General features: G+C 37.8%; 1 protein-coding gene across 1 annotated transcript in view; it reads right to left on the bottom strand.

The window, feature by feature from the left end:
- The window catches only part of CLVS2 (clavesin 2), an 82,243-nt gene that overhangs the window by 23,571 nt on the left and 36,056 nt on the right, over positions 1-22,616 (bottom strand). The window contains exon 4 of the mRNA XM_003255651.3: positions 170-280. Within this exon, the coding sequence (XP_003255699.1) occupies positions 170-280 (111 nt within the window). The remainder of the gene's footprint in view (positions 1-169; positions 281-22,616) is intronic.

Here is a 22,616-nt window from a genome sequence, read left to right as displayed (position 1 = left end):
ATACACTGTTCACAACCACAAGATCTGGAAGAATCTTAAAATGTCTTCTATGTTGATTTATATACAATATAGAAGTACATTTTACTATAGCTAACATTATATACACATTATGCATCATAATTCATTGGATGGGGGAGGAGAAAGGATTAAAAAACAAAGCAACAAATACCCTTTTCCGAGTTTTCTCCTTCAGGAAAGGCCGGATCACGGTGTACAGGGCATGGATATACCATGGTTGATTAACAAAATGAATTCCTCCAAATCGCGCTGGGAAACTATCCTAGAGTAAATGGAGAAAAAAACAATCAAAATATGCTTTAATAGACTGAGACGGTTTAGGAAAGGTTATATGGTATACAAATCTATTCTTTCACATACTTAGATGAAATTATCTGTAGAGTTAAGGAGAGAAAAGAAGAACCTTATCACCTTAAACATTGTACTTTTCATACAGTAACTGAAGCAATGTATAAAATCAAATCCTTCCTAAGAATAGGTTATTGATAAGAATTTCAGCATTTTTAGGAGGGTCGTATTTTAAGCCTGTAAACTGCTAATAGTACAGGCCAAGAAACAAAAACAAAAGTCATTAGAGACTTGTCAAATAATGAATCTACATTGTATAAAGGTTTCGTTTAAATTATTTATATTTATATTAAAATCTATTTTTTAAATAAAATATTTTATTAAATCCCTATGTAGTCATCTGTAGTGTGAGCAACGTCAGACACAAAACTCACTTTATTCTCTTTATCTTATTTTATCAATTTTGTTACAAACATTATCTTTTCCTTATTTTAACTACAAAAAAGTAACATGCTTAAGCAAAACAAAAATGCAGAGTTGTACTGTAAGAAACTTAAGGATGCGTTTTGCTAGGTTAAATGAAAATCGAAGCTCTCTGATCTCACTCCACAGGAGGAAAATGTAAGCCAACCTCCTCCTCTTCCTACCCATGATTAAACAGGTACAGCCCTCGCCCATTCCAAAATATGAAGGGGACCCTTAAGCCAAATGAATGGCAACATTTGACACTGCACTTGAGTATATTAACGATTCTACATAAATGGATCCGATTCTTGCTACTCTTTCAAAATTACACATTGAACTGACTACAAAGGTCTTCTTTAAAAAGAAAAAAAAAACTAGCCTACTAGAAGTGCCTCTGAAGTGGCATCATAATACTTGGCATTCTTCTGAATTCTATTTAAAGCATGAGCAGGAAGAAAGGAAAAGTAAAGGAACTACAATAATTGTATTTTTTTCAATTTAAATGTTCTCTTGAATAAGAGTCTCTGGTCAAAAACTTGCAGGGCATAACCCCATAAAAATATTTTGTTTTTATTTTGGACACTTAGGAGCAGTAGTGAATTAATCTAGTATTTGCATATTGATTTGCAGAGCTGCCAAATTTCATTTTGCAAAGCAACTTCTATCTCCAAGAATAATATGCTATAAAGCAATAGTAGTTCAATAAATAATAAAATAGCTTAAGATAAAACGTTTACTTTTTATGCCAGTGTCTTCCTTCTTTTGTAAATATGTGATTTTCATTCACTGAGAGGTTATTATAATAATAAAATGAATCAGAAATACAGGCCTAGTATATTTTAAAGTTATGAAATATGTATAAATAAAAAGAAGATAGTATATACCTAAATAATGAAGAGAATACTAAGACAAATACTCATGTACCTTATTATTATTATTAATAATTATTATTTCACCTGGATATGGGAGTGATAGAGAGGTTTCCTTACAGGTTTCCCGGCCAGCAGGTATTTTCCTAGTTTAGCGTTTCCCTAAGAATGTAGCACCTATAGGAATGAGGTCTCGCATCCAGTCCCCCACTTGCCCTCAATGTGTGCAAGCCTAGTCTTTCCTCCTGAGCACCCTACAATTCAGGCAACCACTATTCTCCAGAGTTCTAGGTTCCTGTAGTTAAGAATTTCCTCCCAGCCTTCACCTACTCTCCTGTTTTTCTCCTGTAGATTTCTGTGTGTGCTTGGCTTAGAAGGATTTGTCTCACGTTCCTGAGAGTTCAGCAATGCACCTGGAAATATTTTTGTTGTGATGAAACCAACATCTTGGTACTTTATGGCAAAAAGATCTTTAAAAATTGTTAACCTGCTGCACTGCCTGAAGCAATCTCTAGAATAAAACTAAAGGAATACCAGCTATTAAACCAAAAGTCTTGGCTCAAGTGATTATTATTATTTTTATTTTTTTTGAGACTGAGTTTCACTCCTATTACCCAGGCTAGAGTGCAATGGTGCAATCTCGGCTTACTGCAATTTCCTCCTCCCGAGTTCAAGTGATTCTCCTGCCTCAGTCTCCTGAGTGGCTGGGATTACAGGCATGCACCACCACACCCGGCTAATTTTGTATTTTTAGTGGAGACAGAGTTTCACCATGTTGGTCAGACTGGTCTCAAACTCCTGACCTCAGGTGACCCGCCCACCTTGGCCTCCCAAAGTGCTCGGATTACAGGTGTGAGCTACTGCACCTGGCCAGCTCAAATGATTCTTAAACTTTGAGAATCACAAGAAGGTCATGCTGCTTCTTCTCTCCTGAAAAACATGAATATGCAAACATATACACATAACTTGCACACAATGTCATGGGCTTTCTTGGACACATCTTTAGATATACTTGATCAATACCCAATCACAGTTGAGGCAGAGTGAAAGAGCAGAGAAATCTCTGACTTTGCAATTAAGTAGATTTAGCTTAAAATTCTGGCTTAGTGTCACCTGTCAGGCATCAAAGTCCAAAACAAGAACGTAGTCCTTGATTTCTTTCTTTCCCTCACTGTGATCTTCCTCGCCTCCAATCATGCCCAACTGCATGTCATTTTCCTGCCTCCCCTTCACTTCTGTGGTCAACATGCTGTTTTACAGCTTGTTAACTGTTCTCTCCCACACACCTACTGTGGCCTTCCCTCCCTTTGAGTATAATCTGGTTTTACTAATCCCTTAAGACTTAGCTCCAAAAACATCATTTCCAGGAAGTTTTTTTGATCTCTTCTCTCACTTCTCACTCATAAAAGCCCACTCTCTGCCATCACTAGCAAAAGCCTGGGTCCGTCACTGCACTTGCCATATGACCCTGAAACTGTCTCTTTGTCTGCCTCCACTATTAAACCATGAGCTCCTTAAATGCAGAGGTTACATGTTCTGTACGGTCTATTGGTCCCTGGCCTGTAATCCATTTCCACTCACATCATCCCCTACCCTATAAGGTGGAAATGGAAGGTTAAACATAGCATTCTAAATGGGAGAGTTCTGCCAATGAGATGTACCTGAGCAAGATTTAAGGGACCAAAGGGAGGCAGTAGTCACCTTTTTGTTGCAGTGGCAGCTGCTAAGCACCTTATTAGCTGAGAGATTGTTTGCGGCAATGTCTGAATCCCACCTTCCTCTTTCTAGGTGTCACTTAGAGGTGAGAGGCCTCCGGGACAGCAATAGCCAAGGTGGGCACTAGTTTCTTGACTCTGAATCACTTCCACAGGGATGTGGCCTCAAAACCAAGGATTCAGCTGCAGTCCTCCTTTAACTTCCACTGCCCTATGTCTTCCAATGAGGCCTTAAACACTAACTCCCTGTATTTAAATCCGTTTGTTCTTGAACTATCCAAAGAGATTTCTGTTTTGTTGTACTGAACTCTGAGCCAGACTGTGCCTCATTCATCTTTATATTCCCAGAATTTCAAAAATGTGATGTGTGTGTGTGTGTGTGTGTGTGTGTGTGTGTCCCAGAAGAGGTAGATAAATGTTCACTGAATAGGCCTAGATACAAACTATTTAAGTAAACTATTTATCTTCTCTGATTCACAATTTCCTTAGCTGTAAAATGGGAACAACACTTAATAGGATTACTGATCACTCACAATATCTGTTAATTATTCAGCACACCCTCTAGATACAGGGTTACCATATTAACCACCAGCCCCATCTTACAAACGTGGAAATGACCATGGAGGAGTGAAAGGAAAATAAAATGTCAGGACATCAAACTCAGTAAGCCAAAGGGAAAAGTTAAGCTTGGAAACTGAGTCACACAAAAAACTACCTTTGTTCCTAAATAGATAGCTGCAAGATAGAAGGCCACATAGCTTCCCAAGTGGTCTCCCTCATCCTGACAATCTAAATTAACAGCTTATCTTCACAGGTCCAGGACAAAGACAAGACTAGAAATCATCTCTCTACCAGCCGAGACAAATGCAGATTTACCAAGTAGTAGGAGATGAATGCATAATTGACTGTTCTTCTAGACCCTCCCTTCACACCTAATATGTAGATTCAGTGGGCAGCTAATCAAAGCTTCACAAGAATGTGACCCCTTATCTCACTACTTATCCTCCCTTGTTTTTTTTTGTTTTCTTTCCCCTTTCCCTCCTGCCCACTCATCTCTCCTTAAGTACTAAAGTCCTCAAAATGCTCTCTGGAAAAAAACACAGGCCATAGATCCTACTGTGGCTTGGGTCTCCTTTTCCCAGGCACGTCCTCAACCTTGGTGAAATAAGCCTCTAAATTGATTGAGATCTATCTAAAGCACTTTTGGTTTTACAGAGGTAGTTTCACACTGTGGTTTAAGTGGCAGTTGTTTGACCTACAAAGTACAAAGTAATAATAAAACTCACAATATACAATATGCCAATCATTGACTCTGCTGGCTACACAGTTCTTCACTGGAGACAATGAAATAGAATGGCCTAGCAATCAGGAAGAGTGCAGCCAAGATGGGTTGAAAAAAGGTAATAAAATTTCTAACTTCCAAATGGTTTTGCCAATTCACCTGCTTCCACTCCCTTTTTTTTCTTTGAGCAAAGCACTTTGTACCTAATGCAAAGATTGACTTGCCTCAATGCTTCAATTAATGGAAAGTTGGATGTCATTTATGGGGTAAATTAATTGATATGTATCATTATATGTGTGTGTGTATGTGTATCAGTGAATTATTCATATATTTCTAGCAAAAACATGTTTGCTTCACATATCTAACTATTCAACTATATCTAACTATTTACTTTTACTAACGAAAAAGTAAAGAATCTGAACCATAGCATATTATTCTAACTTTTAAATAAATTTTGATGAAACACAAAAATGATGTGTTAGGATAAATACTATTACAAGTAATATTGTCTGATGTATGAAGAAAATTAATCAGTATAATTTCTGGTACAGTCAGTCAGGATACAGTTTATGGCTCCAAATGAGAGCAAAATGAACTTTTCTATGAGAATTAAATCCACAACTTTGGTCACAAGTAACACTGTCTAGGGTCCTAAACCAATCAGTTGCGTTAATATGTGTTTTCAGTGTGAACATAAGCAGAAATTGTATGTGTAATTTACTTATTTAAAATTAAATCTATCAGCCTTTAAAATATTTTTTTAATCACTTTCTTGTACTTTTTTGAAACATTTAGCTTCAACTACTATAGGCCCCATAGCAAAGGGCCTATAGTGATAAGGTGTATCACCCAGCACCTAGAAATTACATGTTTAATTCCATAACTCTACCCATAAAATTATACTAGGACCTAAAATATTGCATTATTCCTACTTGACACTAAGAATACACTATGTGTATACATATAAAAGATACTTACTCTAGACATTTTCAATACAAAAAAGTATAATTTTTAAAAATCGCTCATAATTTTACCAACCAGAGGAAGACACAATACTCTAAGAATCTTGATGTATGCTCTCAAGTTTTTTTCCAAGTTTTATATAGATGATATGAAACTTGATGTACCTCTCTGGAATTATGATAATAGTTATTGGTAATGGCTGAGAGGTGTACAACATATATAATATCACTCTTTCTGAAAGTGATTTGGTTTAGAGAGTAGAAGTGATTTTGTGGCAGTTGGTATTGCTAATTCCCTCAGGAACATCACTATTAGCTTCCTTCAGATGTGTTTGAATTTAAGTTTGGTCTGCCTTGACATGCTAACCACACCGTGATTCCCTAAATATTACTTTTGGGGGTAACTTTTCTAGATAGTATAAGAGCATTTGTGTACCTTGTATCCATTTTTTAGAATGTTGTATTAGCTATTGGTATACCAGTCTTATTCATCTTCTGGAAGGTTCTGATTCCTGAAGAAAGTCATGCTTTTCCCAGTTCCAAATCGCTGCTCATTATCACTAGTGGATAGACAGATCCAGGCAAGCCATTCACTTGCTTTCCTGATGAAAGCAAAGGTTTTTACCAAAACATTCCAACCAGTGTCTTCTGCCAAATTGAGAAGAGACGGTCAGGAAACTATTTAATTACCAGCTAATTGGAAAGTTTTTTCTGTGCCTCACTTATAACTGGTAATGAGCCATATTTGAATGAATGGATTGAAAACAAAATATTTCATCCTTTATACAGAGATAAGAGTTTAAATTGGGATTGTACACAGGACAGAGAACGCTCCACCTCTGTCCACTTAACTTTCATTCCTCATTAAAATCTCATGCTGTCCTGGCAGACACACAATAAAGGAACTTGATTAGATGCAAGGAATTGTGTAGAAGCCAAATTTCACCCGAAAAAAAGTAATTAATCTGATATATAGGAAAGTAATAATAAATAATATTTTTTCTTACCAAGTTATTTAACACTTAGGAGTTTGCCGTCAGAGAAAATAGAAAAAAAGATAATTGAATGGCTTAAAAAATGAATAGTCAATTCCTGTTACAGGAGATGTCAGTCTCTAGAGATATACAACACTGTATTTTAAAATAAATGGTTAGAAAGGGTTTTTACTTGATAAGCATTCTCTAAACGAAATGCACATGAATCACATATTTACATTTTCATGATTCTTTAAAAATACTGTCTCAATTTTAATAAGTGTCTTAAGAAATAATATGGATTTACCATGATGAATCACTTAAAATAGTGATTAAAATGATACAATCATTTCCCATTAATATGTGGCTTTGTAGGTAACTTTTTTTAGAATATTCAATTTTTGAAATACGAATATATTTTGAAATAATTGTGCCCTCTCAAATGCTAAAATCTTAATTCAAAATATGCACTAGAATGTAGATAACTTTTTAGCATTAATTTTTAAATTGAAAATTGATGTTCTAGGTTCACATCTAGATACTTTATAGTATCTCTTTAAGACCCTCAGCCAAATGCCAGCTATTGTTTAAATTTTCCATCATGAATATAATTGTGTCAACATGTATTTCTCTTAAGTGTAGTCAACAGAATATGCTCTATCCAAAGGCATACATATCCTTTCTGCCATTACTATTAAAAAAATTATCATTTCCCGGAGGTGGAGCCAAGATGGCCGAATAGGAACAGCTCCGGTCTCCAGCTCCCAGCCCCAGCGACACAGAAGACGGATGATTTCTGCATTTCTGCTTGAGGTACAGGTTTCATCTCACTAGGGAGTGCCTAACAGTGGGTGCAGGACAGTCGGTGAAGCGCACTGTGCGCGAGCCGAAGCAGGGCGAGGCATTGCCTCCCTCGGGAAGCGCAAGGGGTCAGGGAGTTCCCTTTCCTAGTCAAAGAAAGGGGAAGCAGACGGCACCTGGAATATCGGGTCAGTCCCATCCTAATACTGCGCTTTTCCAACGGGCCTGGAAAACGGCACACTAGGAGATTGTGTCCCGCACCTGGCTCGGAGGGTCCTATGCCCACGGAGTCTCACTAATTGCTAGCACAGCAGTCTGAGATCAAGCTGCGAGGCGGCAGCGAGGCTGGGGGAGGGGCGCCCGCCATTGCCCAGGCTTGCTTAGGTAAACAAAGCAGCCAGGAAGCTCGAACTGGGTGGAGCCCACCACAGCTCAAGGAGGCCTGCCTGACTCTGTAGGCTCCACCTCTGGGGGCAGGGCACAGACAAACAAAAACTCTGCAAGAACTTCCACAGACTTAAATGTCCCTGTCTGACTGACAGCTTTGAAGAGAGTAGTGGTTCTCCCAGCATGCAGCTGGAGATCTGAGAACAGTCAGACTGCCTCCTAAAGTGGGTCCCTCACCCCTGAGCAGCCTAACTGGGAGGCACCCCCCCAGTAGGGACAGACTGACACCTCATTCAACCCGGTACTTCTCTGAGACAAAACTTTCAGAGGAACTATCAGACAGCTGAATTTGTGGTCTCACGAAAATCCGCTGTTCTGCAGCCACCGCTGCTGACACCCAGCCAAACAGGGTCTGGAGTGCACCTCTAGTAAACTCCAACAGACCTGCAGCTGAGGGTCCTGTCTGGTAGAAGGAAAACTAACAAACAGAAAGGACATCCACACCAAAAACCCATCTGTACATCACCATCATCAAAGACAAAAAGTAGATAAAACCACAAAGATGGGGAAAAAACAGACCAAAAAAACTGGAAACTCTAAAAAACAGAGCACCTCTCCTCCTCCAAAGGAACACAGTTCCTCACCAGCAACGGAACAAAGCTGGATGGAGGATGACTTTGATGAGCTGAGAGAAGAAGGCTTCAGACGATCAAACTACTCTGAGCTACGAGAGGAAATTCAAAACAACAGGAAAGAAGTTAAAAACTTTGAAAAAAAATTAGAAGAATGGATAACTAGAATAACCAATGGAGAGAAGGGCTTCAAGGAGCTGATGGAGCTGAAAGCTAAGTTTCGAGAACTACGCGAAGATTGCAGAAGCCTCAGTAGCAGATGCGATCAACTGGAAGAAAGGGTATCGCTGATGGAAGATGAAATGAATGAAATGAAGAGAGAAGGGAAGTTTAGAGAAAAAAGGATAAAAAGAAATGAACAAAGCCTCCAAGAAATTTGGGACTATGTGAAAAGACCAAACCTACGTCTGATTGGTGTACCTGAAAATGATGGGGAGAATGGAACCAAGTTGGAAAACACTCTGCAAGATATTATCCAGGAGAACTTCCCCAATCTAGCAAGGCAGGCCAGCATTCAGATTCAGGAAATACAGAGAACGCCACAAAGATACTCCTCGAGAAGGGCAACTCCAAGACACATTATTGTCAGATTCACCAAAGTTGAAATGAAGGAAAAAATGTTAAGGGCAGCCAGAGAGAAAGGTCGGGTTACCCACAAAGGGAAGCCCATCAGACTAACAGCTGATCTCTCAGCAGAAACTCTACAAGCCAGAAGAGAGTGGGGGCCGATATTCAACATTCTTAAAGAAAAGAATTTTCAACCCAGAATCTCCTATCCCGCCAAACTAAGCTTCATAAGTGAAGGAGAAATAAAACACTTTACAGACAAGCAAACGCTGAGTGATTTTGTCACCACCAGGCCTGCCCTAAAAGAGCTCCTGAAGGAAGCACTAAACATGGAAAGGAACAACCGGTACCAGCCACTGCAAAAACATGCCAAATTGTAAAGACCATCGAGACTAGGAAGAAACTATAGCAACTAACGAGCAAAATAACCAACTAACATCATAATGACAGGATCAGATTCACACATAACAATATTAACGTTAAATGTAAATGGGCTAAATGCTCCAATCAAAAGACACAGACTGGCAAACTGGATAAGGAGTCAGGACCCATCAGTGTGCTGTATTCAGGAAACCCATCTCACGTGCAGAGACACACATAGACTCAAAATAAAGGGATGGAGGAAGATCTATCAAGCAACTGGAAAACAAAAAAAGGCAGGGGTTGCAATCCTAGTCTCTGATAAAATAGACTTTAAACCAACAAAGATCAAAAGAGACAAAGAAGGCCATTACATAATGGTAAAGGGATCAATTCAACAAGAAGAGCTAACTATCCTAAATATATATGCACCCAACACAGGAGCACCCAGATTCATAAAGCAAGTCTTGAGTGACCTACAAAGGGACTTAAACTCCCACATAATAATAATGGGAGATTTTAACACCCCACTGTCAGCATTAGACAGATCAACGAGACAGAAAGTTAACAAGGATATCCAGGAATTGAACTCAGCTCTACATAAAGTGGACCTAATAGACATCTACAGAACTCTCCACCCCAAGTCAACAGAATATACATTTTTTTCAGCACCACACCACACCTATTCCAAAATTGACCACATAGTTGGAAGTAAAGCTCTCCTCAGCAAATGTAAAAGAACAGAAATTATAACAAACTGTCTCTCAGACCACAGTGCAATCAAACTAGAACTCAGGATTAAGAAACTCACTCAAAACTGCTCTACTACATGGAAACTGAACAACCTGCTCCTGAATGACTATTGGGTACATAATGAAATGAAGGCAGAAATAAAGATGTTCTTTGAAACCAACGAGAACAAAGACACAACATACCAGAATCTCTGGGACACATTCAAAGCAGTGTGTAGAGGGAAATTTATAGCACTAAATGCCCACAAGAGAAAGCAGGAAAGATCCAAAATTGACTCCCTAACATCACAATTAAAAGAACTAGAAAAGCAAGAGCAAACACATTCAAAAGCTAGCAGAAGGCTAGAAATAACTAAAATCAGAGCAGAACTGAAGGAAATAGAGACACAAAAAACCCTTCAAAAAATTAATGAATCCAGGAGCTGGTTTTTTGAAAAGATCAACAAAATTGATGGACCGCTAGCAAGACTAATAAAGAAGAAAAGAGAGAAGAATCAAATAGATGCAATAAAAAACGAAAAAGGGGATATCACTACCGATCCCACAGAAATACAATCTACCATCAGAGAATACTACAAACACCTCTATGCAAATAAACTAGAAAATCTAGAAGAAATGGATAAATTCCTCGACAAATACACCCTCCCAAGACTAAACCAGGAAGAAGTTGAATCTCTGAATAGACCAATAACAGGTTCTGAAATTGAGGCAATAATCAATAGCTTACCAACCAAAAAGAGTCCAGGACCTGATGGATTCACAGCTGAATTCTACCAGAGGTACAAGGAGGAACTGGTACCATTCCTTCTGAAACTATTCCAATCGATAGAAAAAGAGGGAATCCTCCCTAACACATTTTATGAAGCCAGCATCGTCCTGATACCAAAACCTGGCAGAGACATAACCAAAAAAGAGAATTTCAGACCAATATCCTTGATGAACATTGATGCAAAAATCCTCAATAAAATACTGGCAAACCGAATCCAGCAACACATCAAAAAGCTTATCCACCATGATCAAGTGGGCTTCATCCCTGGGATGCAAGGCTGGTTCAACATACGCAAATCAATAAATGTAATCCAGCATATAAACAGAACCAAAGACAAAAACCACATGATTATCTCAATAGATGCAGAAAAGGCCTTTGACAAAATTCAACAACCCTTCATGCTAAAAACTCTCAATAAATTAGGTATTGATGGGACGTATCTCAAAATAATAAGAGCTATCTACGACAAACCCACAGCCAATATCATACTGAATGGGCAAAAACTGGAAGCATTCCCTCTGAAAACTGGCACAAGACAGGGATGCCCTCTCTCACCGCTCCTATTCAACATAGTGCTGGAAGTTCTGGCCAGAGCAATCAGGCAGGAGAAGGAAATAAAAGGTATTCAATTAGGAAAAGAGGAAGTCAAATTGTCCCTGTTTGCAGATGACATGATTGTATATCTAGAAAACCCCATTGTCTCAGCCCAAAATCTCCTTAAGCTGATTAGCAACTTCAGCAAAGTCTCAGGATACAAAATTAATGTACAAAAATCACAAGCATTCTTGTACACCAATAACAGACAAACAGAGAGCCAAATCATGAGTGAACTCCCATTCACAATTGCTTCAAAGAGAATAAAATACCTAGGAATCCAACTTACAAGGGATGTGAAGGACCTCTTCAAGGAGAACTACAAACCACTGCTCAATGAAATAAAAGAGGATACAAACAAATGGAAGAACATTCCATGCTCATGGGTTGGAAGAATCAATATCGTGAAAATGGCCATATTGCCCAAGGTAATTTATAGATTCAATGCCATCCCCATCAAGCTACCAATGACTTTCTTCACAGAATTGGAAAAAACTACTTTAAAGTTCATATGGAACCAAAAAAGAGCCCGCATCGCCAAGTCAATCCTAAGCCAAAAGAACAAAGCTGGAGGCATCACGCTACCTGACTTTAAACTATACTACAAGGCTACAGTAACCAAAACAGCATGGTACTGGTACCACAACAGAGACATAGATCAATGGAACAGAACAGAGCCCTCAGAAATGATGCCGCATAGCTACAACTATCTGATCTTTGACAAACCTGACAAAAACAAGAAATGGGGAAAGGATTCCCTATTTAATAAATGGTGCTGGGAAAACTGGCTAGCCATATGTAGAAAGCTGCAACTGGATCCCTTCCTTACACCTTATACAAAAATTAATTCAAGATGGATTAAAGACTTATATGTTAGACCTAAAACCATTAAAATCCTACAAGAAAACCTAGGCGATACCATTCAGGACATAGGCGTGGGCAAGGACTTCATGTCTAAAACACCAAAAGCAATGGCAACAAAAGCCAAAATAGACAAATGGGATCTCATTAAACTAAAGAGCTTCTGCACAGCAAAAGAAACTATCATCAGAATGAACAGGCAACCTACAGAATGGGAGAAAATTTTTGCAACCTACACATCTGACAAAGGGCTAATATCCAGAATCTACAATGAACTCAAACAAATTTACAAGAAAAAAACAAACAACCCCATCAAAAAGTGGGCAGAGGACATGAACAGACACTTCTCAAAAGAAGACATTTATGCAGCCAGAAAACACATGAAGAAATGCTCATCATCACTGGCCATCAGAGAAATGCAAATCAAAACCACAGTGAGATACCATCTCACACCAGTTAGAATGGCCATCATTAAAAAATCAGGAAACAACAGGTGCTGGAGAGGATGTGGAGAAATAGGAACACTTTTACACTGTTGGTGGGACTGTAAACTAGTTCAACCATTGTGGAAGTCAGTGTGGCGATTCCTCAGGGATCTCGAACTAGAAATACCATTTGACCCAGCCATCCCATTACTGGGTATATACCCAAAGGACTATAAATCATGCTGCTATAAAGACACATGCACACGTATGTTTATTGCGGCACTATTCACAATAGCAAAGAGTTGGAACCAACCCAAATGTCCAACAACGATAGACTGGATTAAGAAAATGTGGCATATATACACCATGGAATACTATGCAGCCATAAAAAATGATGAGTTCGTGTCCTTTGTAGGGACGTGGATGAAACTGGAGAACATCATTCTCAGTAAACTATCGCAAGGACAAAAAACCAAACACCGCATGTTCTCTCTCATAGGTGGGAATTGAACAATGAGAACTCATGGACACAGGAAGGGGAACATCACAATCCGGGGACTGTTGTGGGGTGGGGGAGGGGGAGGGACAGCATTGGGAGATACACCTATTGCTAAATGACGAGTTAATGGGTGCAGGAAATCAACATGGCACATGGATACATATGTAACAAACCTGCACATTGTGCACATGTACCCTAAAACCCTAAAGTATAATAATAAAAAAATAAAAAAATAAAAAAAAAATTATCATTTCCCCATTCTATACATATTAATATTGGCTAAAGAAGACTTCACAACACTGTGACTCCTAGAAAATCTCTCTTTTGCCCTGTCACTCCCCTTTTAGGGAATTCAGTTCCCATTATAGAGATCTGCAGCTTTACTCTGTTTCATTTCTGTCTGAGGGTGTTTGTTTGTTGTTATTGCTGTTTTAAAGTTAATTAGAGATAATGCCCAAGTGACATGTCTTCTCAGTGCACACTACTAGAAAATCTGCCATGGATTCTTAAAAATCGTGTTCTTTAAAATGTGGGTGGGCATTTACTGTAGGGAGAACAGGTCTCACGCTAACATTTTGAAGGCAGAAGGATTTGGCTGCATTGCTTTGGTGATTCTACAATCACTATTTATAGTTTGGACAGGGAGAGTTTTCAACTTCTACTCAAGATGACTGGAAGGAATTTTCCCTGCAACTCAGAACTATCCTTTTATTAAGTCCTTTAAGTTTTTCTTTATGCAACCTGTAGAGGAGCCTATCAGACAACATCATTTCACTTGGGCATTATTTCTAATTAACTTTAAAAAACAACGTGGTGCTCAGGGCTGCTCCAGTTTATGAAAATGCAGGCCCATACAATGGCATGAGTTCCACTTGTTTCATACAAGATAGCACATAATTGTCATCTGCCTATGGAAAAATGAGAGTTTTGTGATGGTCTTATCATTATTGTAATCATAATGTAGACTATCATTTCCAAATTTTTAATTTTTTAAAATCTGAAAACTGTATGCATAGTCCAAATATACAATGAATAACTTCATTTCCTCTTTTACCACTTAATTATCACTTGTAATTAACAATTCTTTTCTTTTCTTTTCTTTTTGGAGACAGAGTCTCACTCTGCTACCCAGGCTGGTGTGCAATGGCGCGATCTCGGCTCACTGCAACCTCAGCCTCCCGACTCCCGAGTAGCTGGGATTACAGGTACCCGCCACTACGCCCGGCTAATTTTTGTATTTTTAGTAGAGATAGGGTTTCACCATCTTGGCCAGGCTGGTCTTGAACTCCTGACCTCATGATCCACCTGTCTCGGCCTCACAAAGTGCTGGGATTACAGGAATGAGCCACTGTGCCCGGTGCGTAATTAACAATTATATATTGATTCCATGGCGGGGAGGACACAATGTTACTCTTTTTTTTTTCTTTTTCTCCTCTGTTTTGACCACATGTACTGAAATAATCTATAACATTCTTGACTCCCAGATTCCAGTAATAAATCCACTAACCTATTAGACAATGTGTCTGTATCAGCAAAGGTATCCCTGCCTTTCAGTCTCAGCCACATACCCAGAATTACCAAATAGAGCAGAGGAATTATTATGGGGAAAAAACCTACAGGAGTATATTATGACTATATGCACAGGGCCTCTGACATGTGTGGGCCAGACATGATTAGGCTATCTCAAAATCTGAGGCATATTCTAATTATTGACAAATCATTCTTTTGTTACAGTTTTTCTATGCCTACAGCTGATCACTTGGTGCTGCCTAACAGCACTTCAAATACAACCCACCCCCTGCCCAAGCCTGGACCCTTGATATGATGTTAATGTACTTGTATGGATAGATCTCTATACCAGGATAAAACTCTCAGCTTTGGTGACTGCTGTTTTATTACTGATTCCATGACATCAGCTTTGCATATGGAGTGAAATGTCTGAATCCTGAGTACAGTAAAATATAGACAACTTAAAGTAGAATACTATATAAAATATTCTCCCTTGAAAGAGGGAGTTCTACATAGCTAAAGAGCTAATTTTACCTAGCTAACTATTTCTCAAAGTAAAACCAACACTAAAAACTAATCTGTGACATGTTTAGTCATCATAACTGAATGGGCAAGAAGATCTCTTTTGTGAGCAAAACATACATGGCCTTCTCACCAGTTACCTTTTCTGCCAGAGAAGGCTGATAACAGATGGAAGCAAGTCACAGCCACACACCTCAACAGGAAGACACAGGGCTTGTTTAAGTCAGCTGCTGCTGGTGTGTGCCTGATACAATCGGGAGTAAAATAGCCTAGAGAATGTGACACAAAGTCATTCTCACACCACCTCGCAGTCTAGGAAGCACCAGTATCAATCAAGTACAACAGCAGGAGAGAACGCAGAGCAAAAACTTCCGCCTTATAAAAATGTGTTCCTAAGTCAGGCTCCTTTATTAAAACTAAATGCACAGTAAGGGTCACAAATAACTGTGCCACTTTTAATCAAAGGAGTGAGTGTATTAGTTTTCTATGAACCATATTGAGGCTTGTAGCTCCAATTTGTCATCTGACAGCAAAAAGGTCTTACTATTACTCCAGCTAGTATATCAATAATGGGTGGGATCTCCTACTTGACTTTCAAGCTACTTTAGATAACACACATTTAGAAGTGCTGATGTCCTCATATCTAAAATTGCAAAAGGTGAGGTAAGTGGCAGAATGTAGGCTAGAGAAACTGAGAGGAAAAAATTACAGTAAGAATCAAGCTAAATTCTTTAGTGGATATTCCAAGACACTTCTGCCTACATCAGGCATGTGAAACTAGCCAAGATTGAATTTAATGATGAAACAGTGCTATGAGGGTTTGGCAAGACAGCAACTATCATATTCTGAGAAGGGACCATACATTGGTAAAATATTATTGAAATAAACTTCAAAACATACTTGTTATGTCCCTAATGTTGCTTCCAGACATCAGTTATAAGAAAATTATCATTAATTTGGGCAAAATGTTTTGTGCAAGAATGTTTGTTTCATTTTTACATTTTGTAATTAGGAAAAATGTTAGAATCAATTTAAATTTACTTCAGCAAAAGAATATGTGGATAATGTATTTATAATATGTAATACCAAAGAGCCAGTAAGCGGCATTCTCAAAGAATTTCTAATGACCAAAAAAAAAAATCAATATACAATATTAGGTTAATAAATTAGGAAAAAATAATTTATTTAAAAAATAATATAAAAGGCTGGGAAAAAATACATCAAAATATTAACCTGATTAAATTTGTGTAATAATAGATGACTTACTTTGTTCTTTGTACATTTTATATTTTGCAAATGTTCTGAAATGGCCAATGTACTGTACACATGCATGCATGTATACACATTTACAAATATGTATAATAGAAAAATATCACATCCTTTAAAAAAAATTGGCACCAAGACAAATTATATAGGACTCTAAGCATTAATTAAACTTGACAAATATTTACTAAGACTTACTCAAGGATAGGAAATGTAAGGGGAATGTGAATGAAGTAGTATTTACCTTGAAGGAGTTTATTTTCTGGTAGAGAATAAGTAACATAAAGCAAGGAAAGATAACTTCCATAAGGTGTTAAGAGGCTTAAAGAAGAGAAAGAATGAGAGATTGAAAAGTTGGAGGGATGAGGAAAGAACTCACAAAAGAGATAGCATTAGGAATGGGTCTCGGGAGTGTCAATTAGAATCTGGTAGAAGAGTGTCCCAGGAAGAAGGGGCAGTAGGAACAGAGACAAGAAAGATCAGGCCACCTTTAGGATCTAGTTGTCAGAACTGTTTGTCTGGAGTTGAAGGTAAGTGTGAGGAAGTCTTGACAGCACAGCTGAGAAGACAATGTGGAGCCTATCTGGATAGTGCCAGCTGCCTCACAGAAAGGTTTGTGCATATCTTAAAGGCACTGGGTATTCTTGAGAGGGAGTGACACATTGAAGCTGTGCTGTGGGAACATTGATTTAGTAGGGGCATGTGGCTTGATATAGAAACTTCACATTTTAATATTTATATTTTAGTGCAACCAATTTAATGTGGAGACATTGAGTCACAAGTAAAGAAAAAACAGCAGTAGCAAGTAGAGTTTCAGTTCAGTTTATTTTAGTTTAATTTAGCTTTTTTTAATGACTAACTAATGTGTGAGACAGACATCCATATACCAGGTTCCCCCAATTCACATCGTGGCCATCTAAATCTGAGTTAAGGCAGTGAGGGTCAGGGCTGGGTAAGCACTGGAGTCAGACTTGAGAACTGATGGAGATATGAGTGGAATAAGGGTCGTAGGTGTCTTTGGTGTGCATTTCTTAGAGCAAAAAACAGTGATTTTATGTTTTGGCCTGCCAAGGTTGTTTGCTAAATACCTGCAAAATTCTCTACTTTACTTGATTTCAAGTAGAGAGAAAGTGAAGTTGGAGATGTCAAGTCAAAGCTGTTAGTACTGGCAGGGTAACCAGAGCCCAAATCTGAGTCATACCAAGGGGTTAACTATAAAAGAAAAACTAGGTACCCATGTTGAACATATGAGTGACATGAGGCTCTACAACTTCACGAACAATTGTATGCAGAGGGGACGTGGGAGAGAATAGCTGAAAGCCACAGTTTAATCTGGGTTAGTTGAGAGACCACTAATTGTACTAGAAACTGAAAAGAATCATATTTGAGAGAGTGATGTGAATTTCAAGTGTCTGTAGACCACACACATGAAGATGTTCCTGAGCTGGGATAGCTCAGGCCAGGGTAGAGATGTAGAAAAGCAGAAACACAGAAAAAATATAAAAAATAAAAGATTCATGAATACATGTAAAGGCATTTTTGAGTGCCACAGTAATCTGTATATTTGAAAATAATAAGAATACACATTTTTCTCTCTAATTTAAGTTATTGACCAATATCATGGAGCTGGCTCGACTAAGGAGTTGGAGAGAAGAGGGAGGTTACTGAGCCAGAGTGATGATTTCCAATCATTTGCCAGAACGCTTTTAGCTCTACCACCTCCTTTTAGAACTGTGTGGTGTCCATATGGATTGTGTGGCAGTAGATTATAAAGATAGCTTGAGAGGATCTAAAGATGTTTCAGGCACATGTTCTTCAAAAAAGCACACATGAACAACAGCAAGACTGGGGCTCAGCGTGTAGGAAGCCCCTCAGTCTGAAACTGCTGATGAGGAACTCTAATTCTGTCTCTAAATGTTTCCTGAAAAGGTAAGGGGAAAAGGGGATGGTACCTCAGTTTAGCTAATTTAAGAAGATCTACTTCCTCTTACCTGTTAGTTTTATTTAACACAACAAGAAAAAAGCAAGCGTTCAGCTTGGGATCATTACCCTCTTTTCAAAATCCAGAAACACTTAATGAATGTACCTCTAAACACAAAAAAGAACATCTAATTCAATGCTTCAAAGATTTTACTGAGCTTTTCTTGCATTTATTACAACAAATCTTACAGAAACTTATTAATTTTGGTTAATTGGAGAAGATTCTAATTAAAACACCAGGAAATTCAGATGGCCTGAGTAGAATTCCTCCTTTTGCTTTACCCCCTGTGACTTTATTGGAAAGTAATAATCACCCAAAGCTATTCTCTAGAAGTTTTATTTTACATTGCTACAAAGTCCTCCCACAAATAAAGCTTCTCAGGAAATAATATTCAACAAGTTGTTGAACCATGATGCAGTTCATGGGAGTGGAGATGTCAATGATTAGCACTTACTGTCTGCCCCTAGCATTATTGTGCATTCAATGCTTCCATTCCCTCAAATTTTACAATGGAATTGGAGTGTTTATACTAGTATTTGGTCTACCAATATGTATGTGGAAGATATGCAAGCATCTCTGTTTGTCCAAGCGTACATATCAGTACAACCACACACATCTACAGTCTTTCCTTTCACAATCTCAGTCATATAAAGAAAAAATGTCCATCCCAGCCGCATCACTATTGCATAAAATCCTCTAGGAAGAACAGATCTTCTGAATAAAGAACTGTTCTTTCCAACAGTTGCTGTGTATATGGGTGTGTGTTTGTGTGGTTAAGAGACCTCCCTAGCTTCAACTTTTTCCTAGAAATGTATGAGTAGAAGTGAAAAAGATTACATGCCTTGCCTTTCCACCCACCCTTGATACCTAACTGAACAAAGCAATTCCGAAACTAGAAAAAAAAAAAGCTGGTTCAATAACCTGTTTTACAGAACATGAAAATCTGACTGCCACTGGGGCAATGCATGTCATTTCAAACATGGAAGTATGTGACATATTTATGGTATTTCAATCTTCATTTATTTTTGAAACCTAATCTCTACTTCTTAGAATAGATAGTGTAGCTCAGCTAGGTAGATTCCAGAGATTTTTGAAGAAAAATATGAGACTTTTTACCCAACATCTTCATCTTCAACACTCTAACCGACCTCATCCATGTAGATTGTCATTGGATCAGATTTTGATATTCTTTTTTTCTACCATCTGTTTCCCATTCCTTGAACATGAGTCTTATATGTGTTCATGTTTGTATGGGTATATATGTGTGTACCCAATGGTAAGTTCCATTTTAAGATTTATGTATTAATCCTAAAAAAATCCTCACATTTAAAAAAAAAATCAAAAAACCCTTCACTTGTAAAAGTTAACAAATAGGTAGATTTGACTTTGAAGAATTCTGCTTTTATCCCTTTTATTCTCTCTGCCATATAGATTTGACCAAAAACAAAACAGTAACAAAATACCCTACTTCTTTTAATGATGCAAAACAAAAATGCTTTCTGAAGATAACGCCATGGTGTTCTTCAAAAGATACAATAAAATGTTTTTTCTTCTCATTCAACAAGTATTTATTGTGCCTGCTATACTCTGTATTGGCACAATGCTGGCAGTGGGATGCTGACTATATGTTTTTACTTTTCACCACTCAGAAAGTACCTAAATCTATCTAACGATGTATTATTTTTTTTCATTTTGAAATAATAATAGACTCACAGGAAGTTGCAAAAACTGAGCTGGGTGTGGTCCCATGCACCCCTTGCCCGGCTTCTCCCAGTGAAATTACTAGAATAACGACTAAACCCAGGAAATTGACAGTGATACGATCTGCGGAGCCTGTTCATATACCACCAATTTTTTTTTTTTTTTTTTTGAGACAGAGTCTTGCTCTGTCCCCCAGGCTGGAGTGCAGTGGCGCGATCTCGGCTCACTGCAAGCTCCGCCTCCTGGGTTCACGCCATTCTCCTGCCTCAGCCTCTCCGAGTAGCTGGGACTACAGGCGCCCGCCACCACGCCCGGCTAATTTTTTTGTATTTTTAGTAGAGACGGGGTTTCGCCGTGGTCTCGATCTCCTGATCTCGTGATCCGCCCGCCTCGGCCTACCAAAGTGCTGGGATTACAAGCATGAGCCACCGCGCCCGGCCCATATGCCACCAATTTTGCAAGCACTCATTTGTGAATGTGTGCATGTATGTATTTCTAGGCAATTTATTATCTATGTAGCTTTGTGTAACCACTATCACATTCAAGATACAGAAGTGTTCTATCACCACAGGGCTCCTTCATGCTACCCCTTCAGAGTAAGGCTCAATCTATCTGACCTCAATTCCTAACCCCTGGTAATCATTAATCTCTTCCCTACCTCTGTAATTTTGATGCATTTTGTTGAGAATTTTATGTACATGATACAGTATGCGGCCTTTAGAGATTGGCTTTTCTCACTTACCATAATGCCCTTGATAGCCACAAAAATTGTTGTGTGTTATCAATAGCTTTTTTATTTGTTTTTCCTTCTACTGCAAGGTAGTATTTTATGGTATGAATGTATTACAGCTTTAGCCATTCACCTATTTTAGGACATTTGAGTTACTTCCAGTTTTTGGCTATTATGAACAAAGCCACTATAAATGTCTGTGTACAAGTTTTTGTGTGAAAATAAGTTTTCATTTCTCTGCATTAAATGTTCCAGAATGCAATTGCTGAATCGTATGGTCTCATGTTCAGCTTTACAGAAAACTGCCAATTGTTTTCCCGAATGCCTGTACCATTTTATATTCCTACCAACAAGGAATGAGAGAGCCAGTTCCTCCTCATCTTTGCTAGCCTTTACTATTTTCAGTTTTTAAAAAATTAAATGATTTTGAGAGGTATGTAGTGATATCTCCTTGTGGTTTTAATTGCATTCCCTAATGGCAAAGATGTTGAACATCTTTTTATGTGCTTATGTGCCATCTGTATCTCTTCCTTGGTGAAATGTCTGTTCGTGTGTTTTAACCATATTCTTATTGGATTGTTTTTTCACTGTTGAATTTTTAATGATTTTTATATGACCCTAGATAAAAGTCTTTTGTCAGATATGTGGTTTGCAAATATTTTCTCCCTATTGGTGGCTTGTCTTTTCATCCTTTTAACAGGATGTTTCACAGAGCAAATTTTTTTTAATTTTAGTGAGGTTCAATTTACCAATTTTTTATTTTATTGATTATGCTTTGGGTATCAAGGCTAAGAACTCTTTGCCCAGCCATAGATCCTAAAGATTGTCTCCTATTTTTTTCTAAAAGTTCTACAGTTTGCTGTTTTACATTTAAATACATAATCCATTTGAATTAATTTTCACCTAAGGTTTGAGCTTTAAGTTGAGGTTCTTTTGTTTCATTTGCCTATGCTTTTCCAATTACTTCCAGCAACATTGGTTGAAAAGCTATACTTCACCTGTTTAATTGCTTTTGCACTTTTCTCAATTATCAGTTGGACATATTTGTGTATGTCTATTTCTGGGTCCTCTATTCTGTTCTATTGATCTATGTTTATCCCATCGTTAGTTCCACATTCTAATATTTATCTCTCTAATACTATTACTGCTATATCAATTTGACAAAAAAGAACAAAATCTTCTTTTCACTATGTACATTAAAAATATATTTCAAATATAATCTTATGTTGTTCTCTAAAAGATAAAGTTGATTTTTAATAAAATAATTCCTTACCCCCCAAAGCTGACAAATTATCTTGTCATTTTAAATCTTTCATCTTCATAAACCAAATAATATTAGTGTGAAATGTTTCCTTTAAACCAAAAATGGCTAATATGCCACCATGAAAATGATAAACCATATACCTGAGTCAAAGATACATTATCTAAAGATTGAGAAAAATTAGTAGAAAAAAATACAACTAAGAAATGACTAATTCAAAAAACTCTTACCTATATAAAGAAACAATAGACAACAAAAAAACTTTGCTGGTCTGTATTTATAGAATATCCATAATGCCTTGGACAAACCTGTCATTGTATGATCTTAATTTTATACCTGAAGAAACTGAGGCACAGAAAGTTTAAAGTCCGATATAATCAAGCTGTTGTTGATCAAGGTAAGCATGGACCCTACCACAGTTTCAAATCT

This window comes from Nomascus leucogenys, chromosome 3, assembly GCF_006542625.1.
Source record: "Nomascus leucogenys isolate Asia chromosome 3, Asia_NLE_v1, whole genome shotgun sequence".
Classification (NCBI taxonomy): domain Eukaryota; kingdom Metazoa; phylum Chordata; class Mammalia; order Primates; family Hylobatidae; genus Nomascus; species Nomascus leucogenys.
Note: the sequence above shows the minus strand (reverse complement) of the source record. Positions and strands in the feature narration are given on the sequence as shown.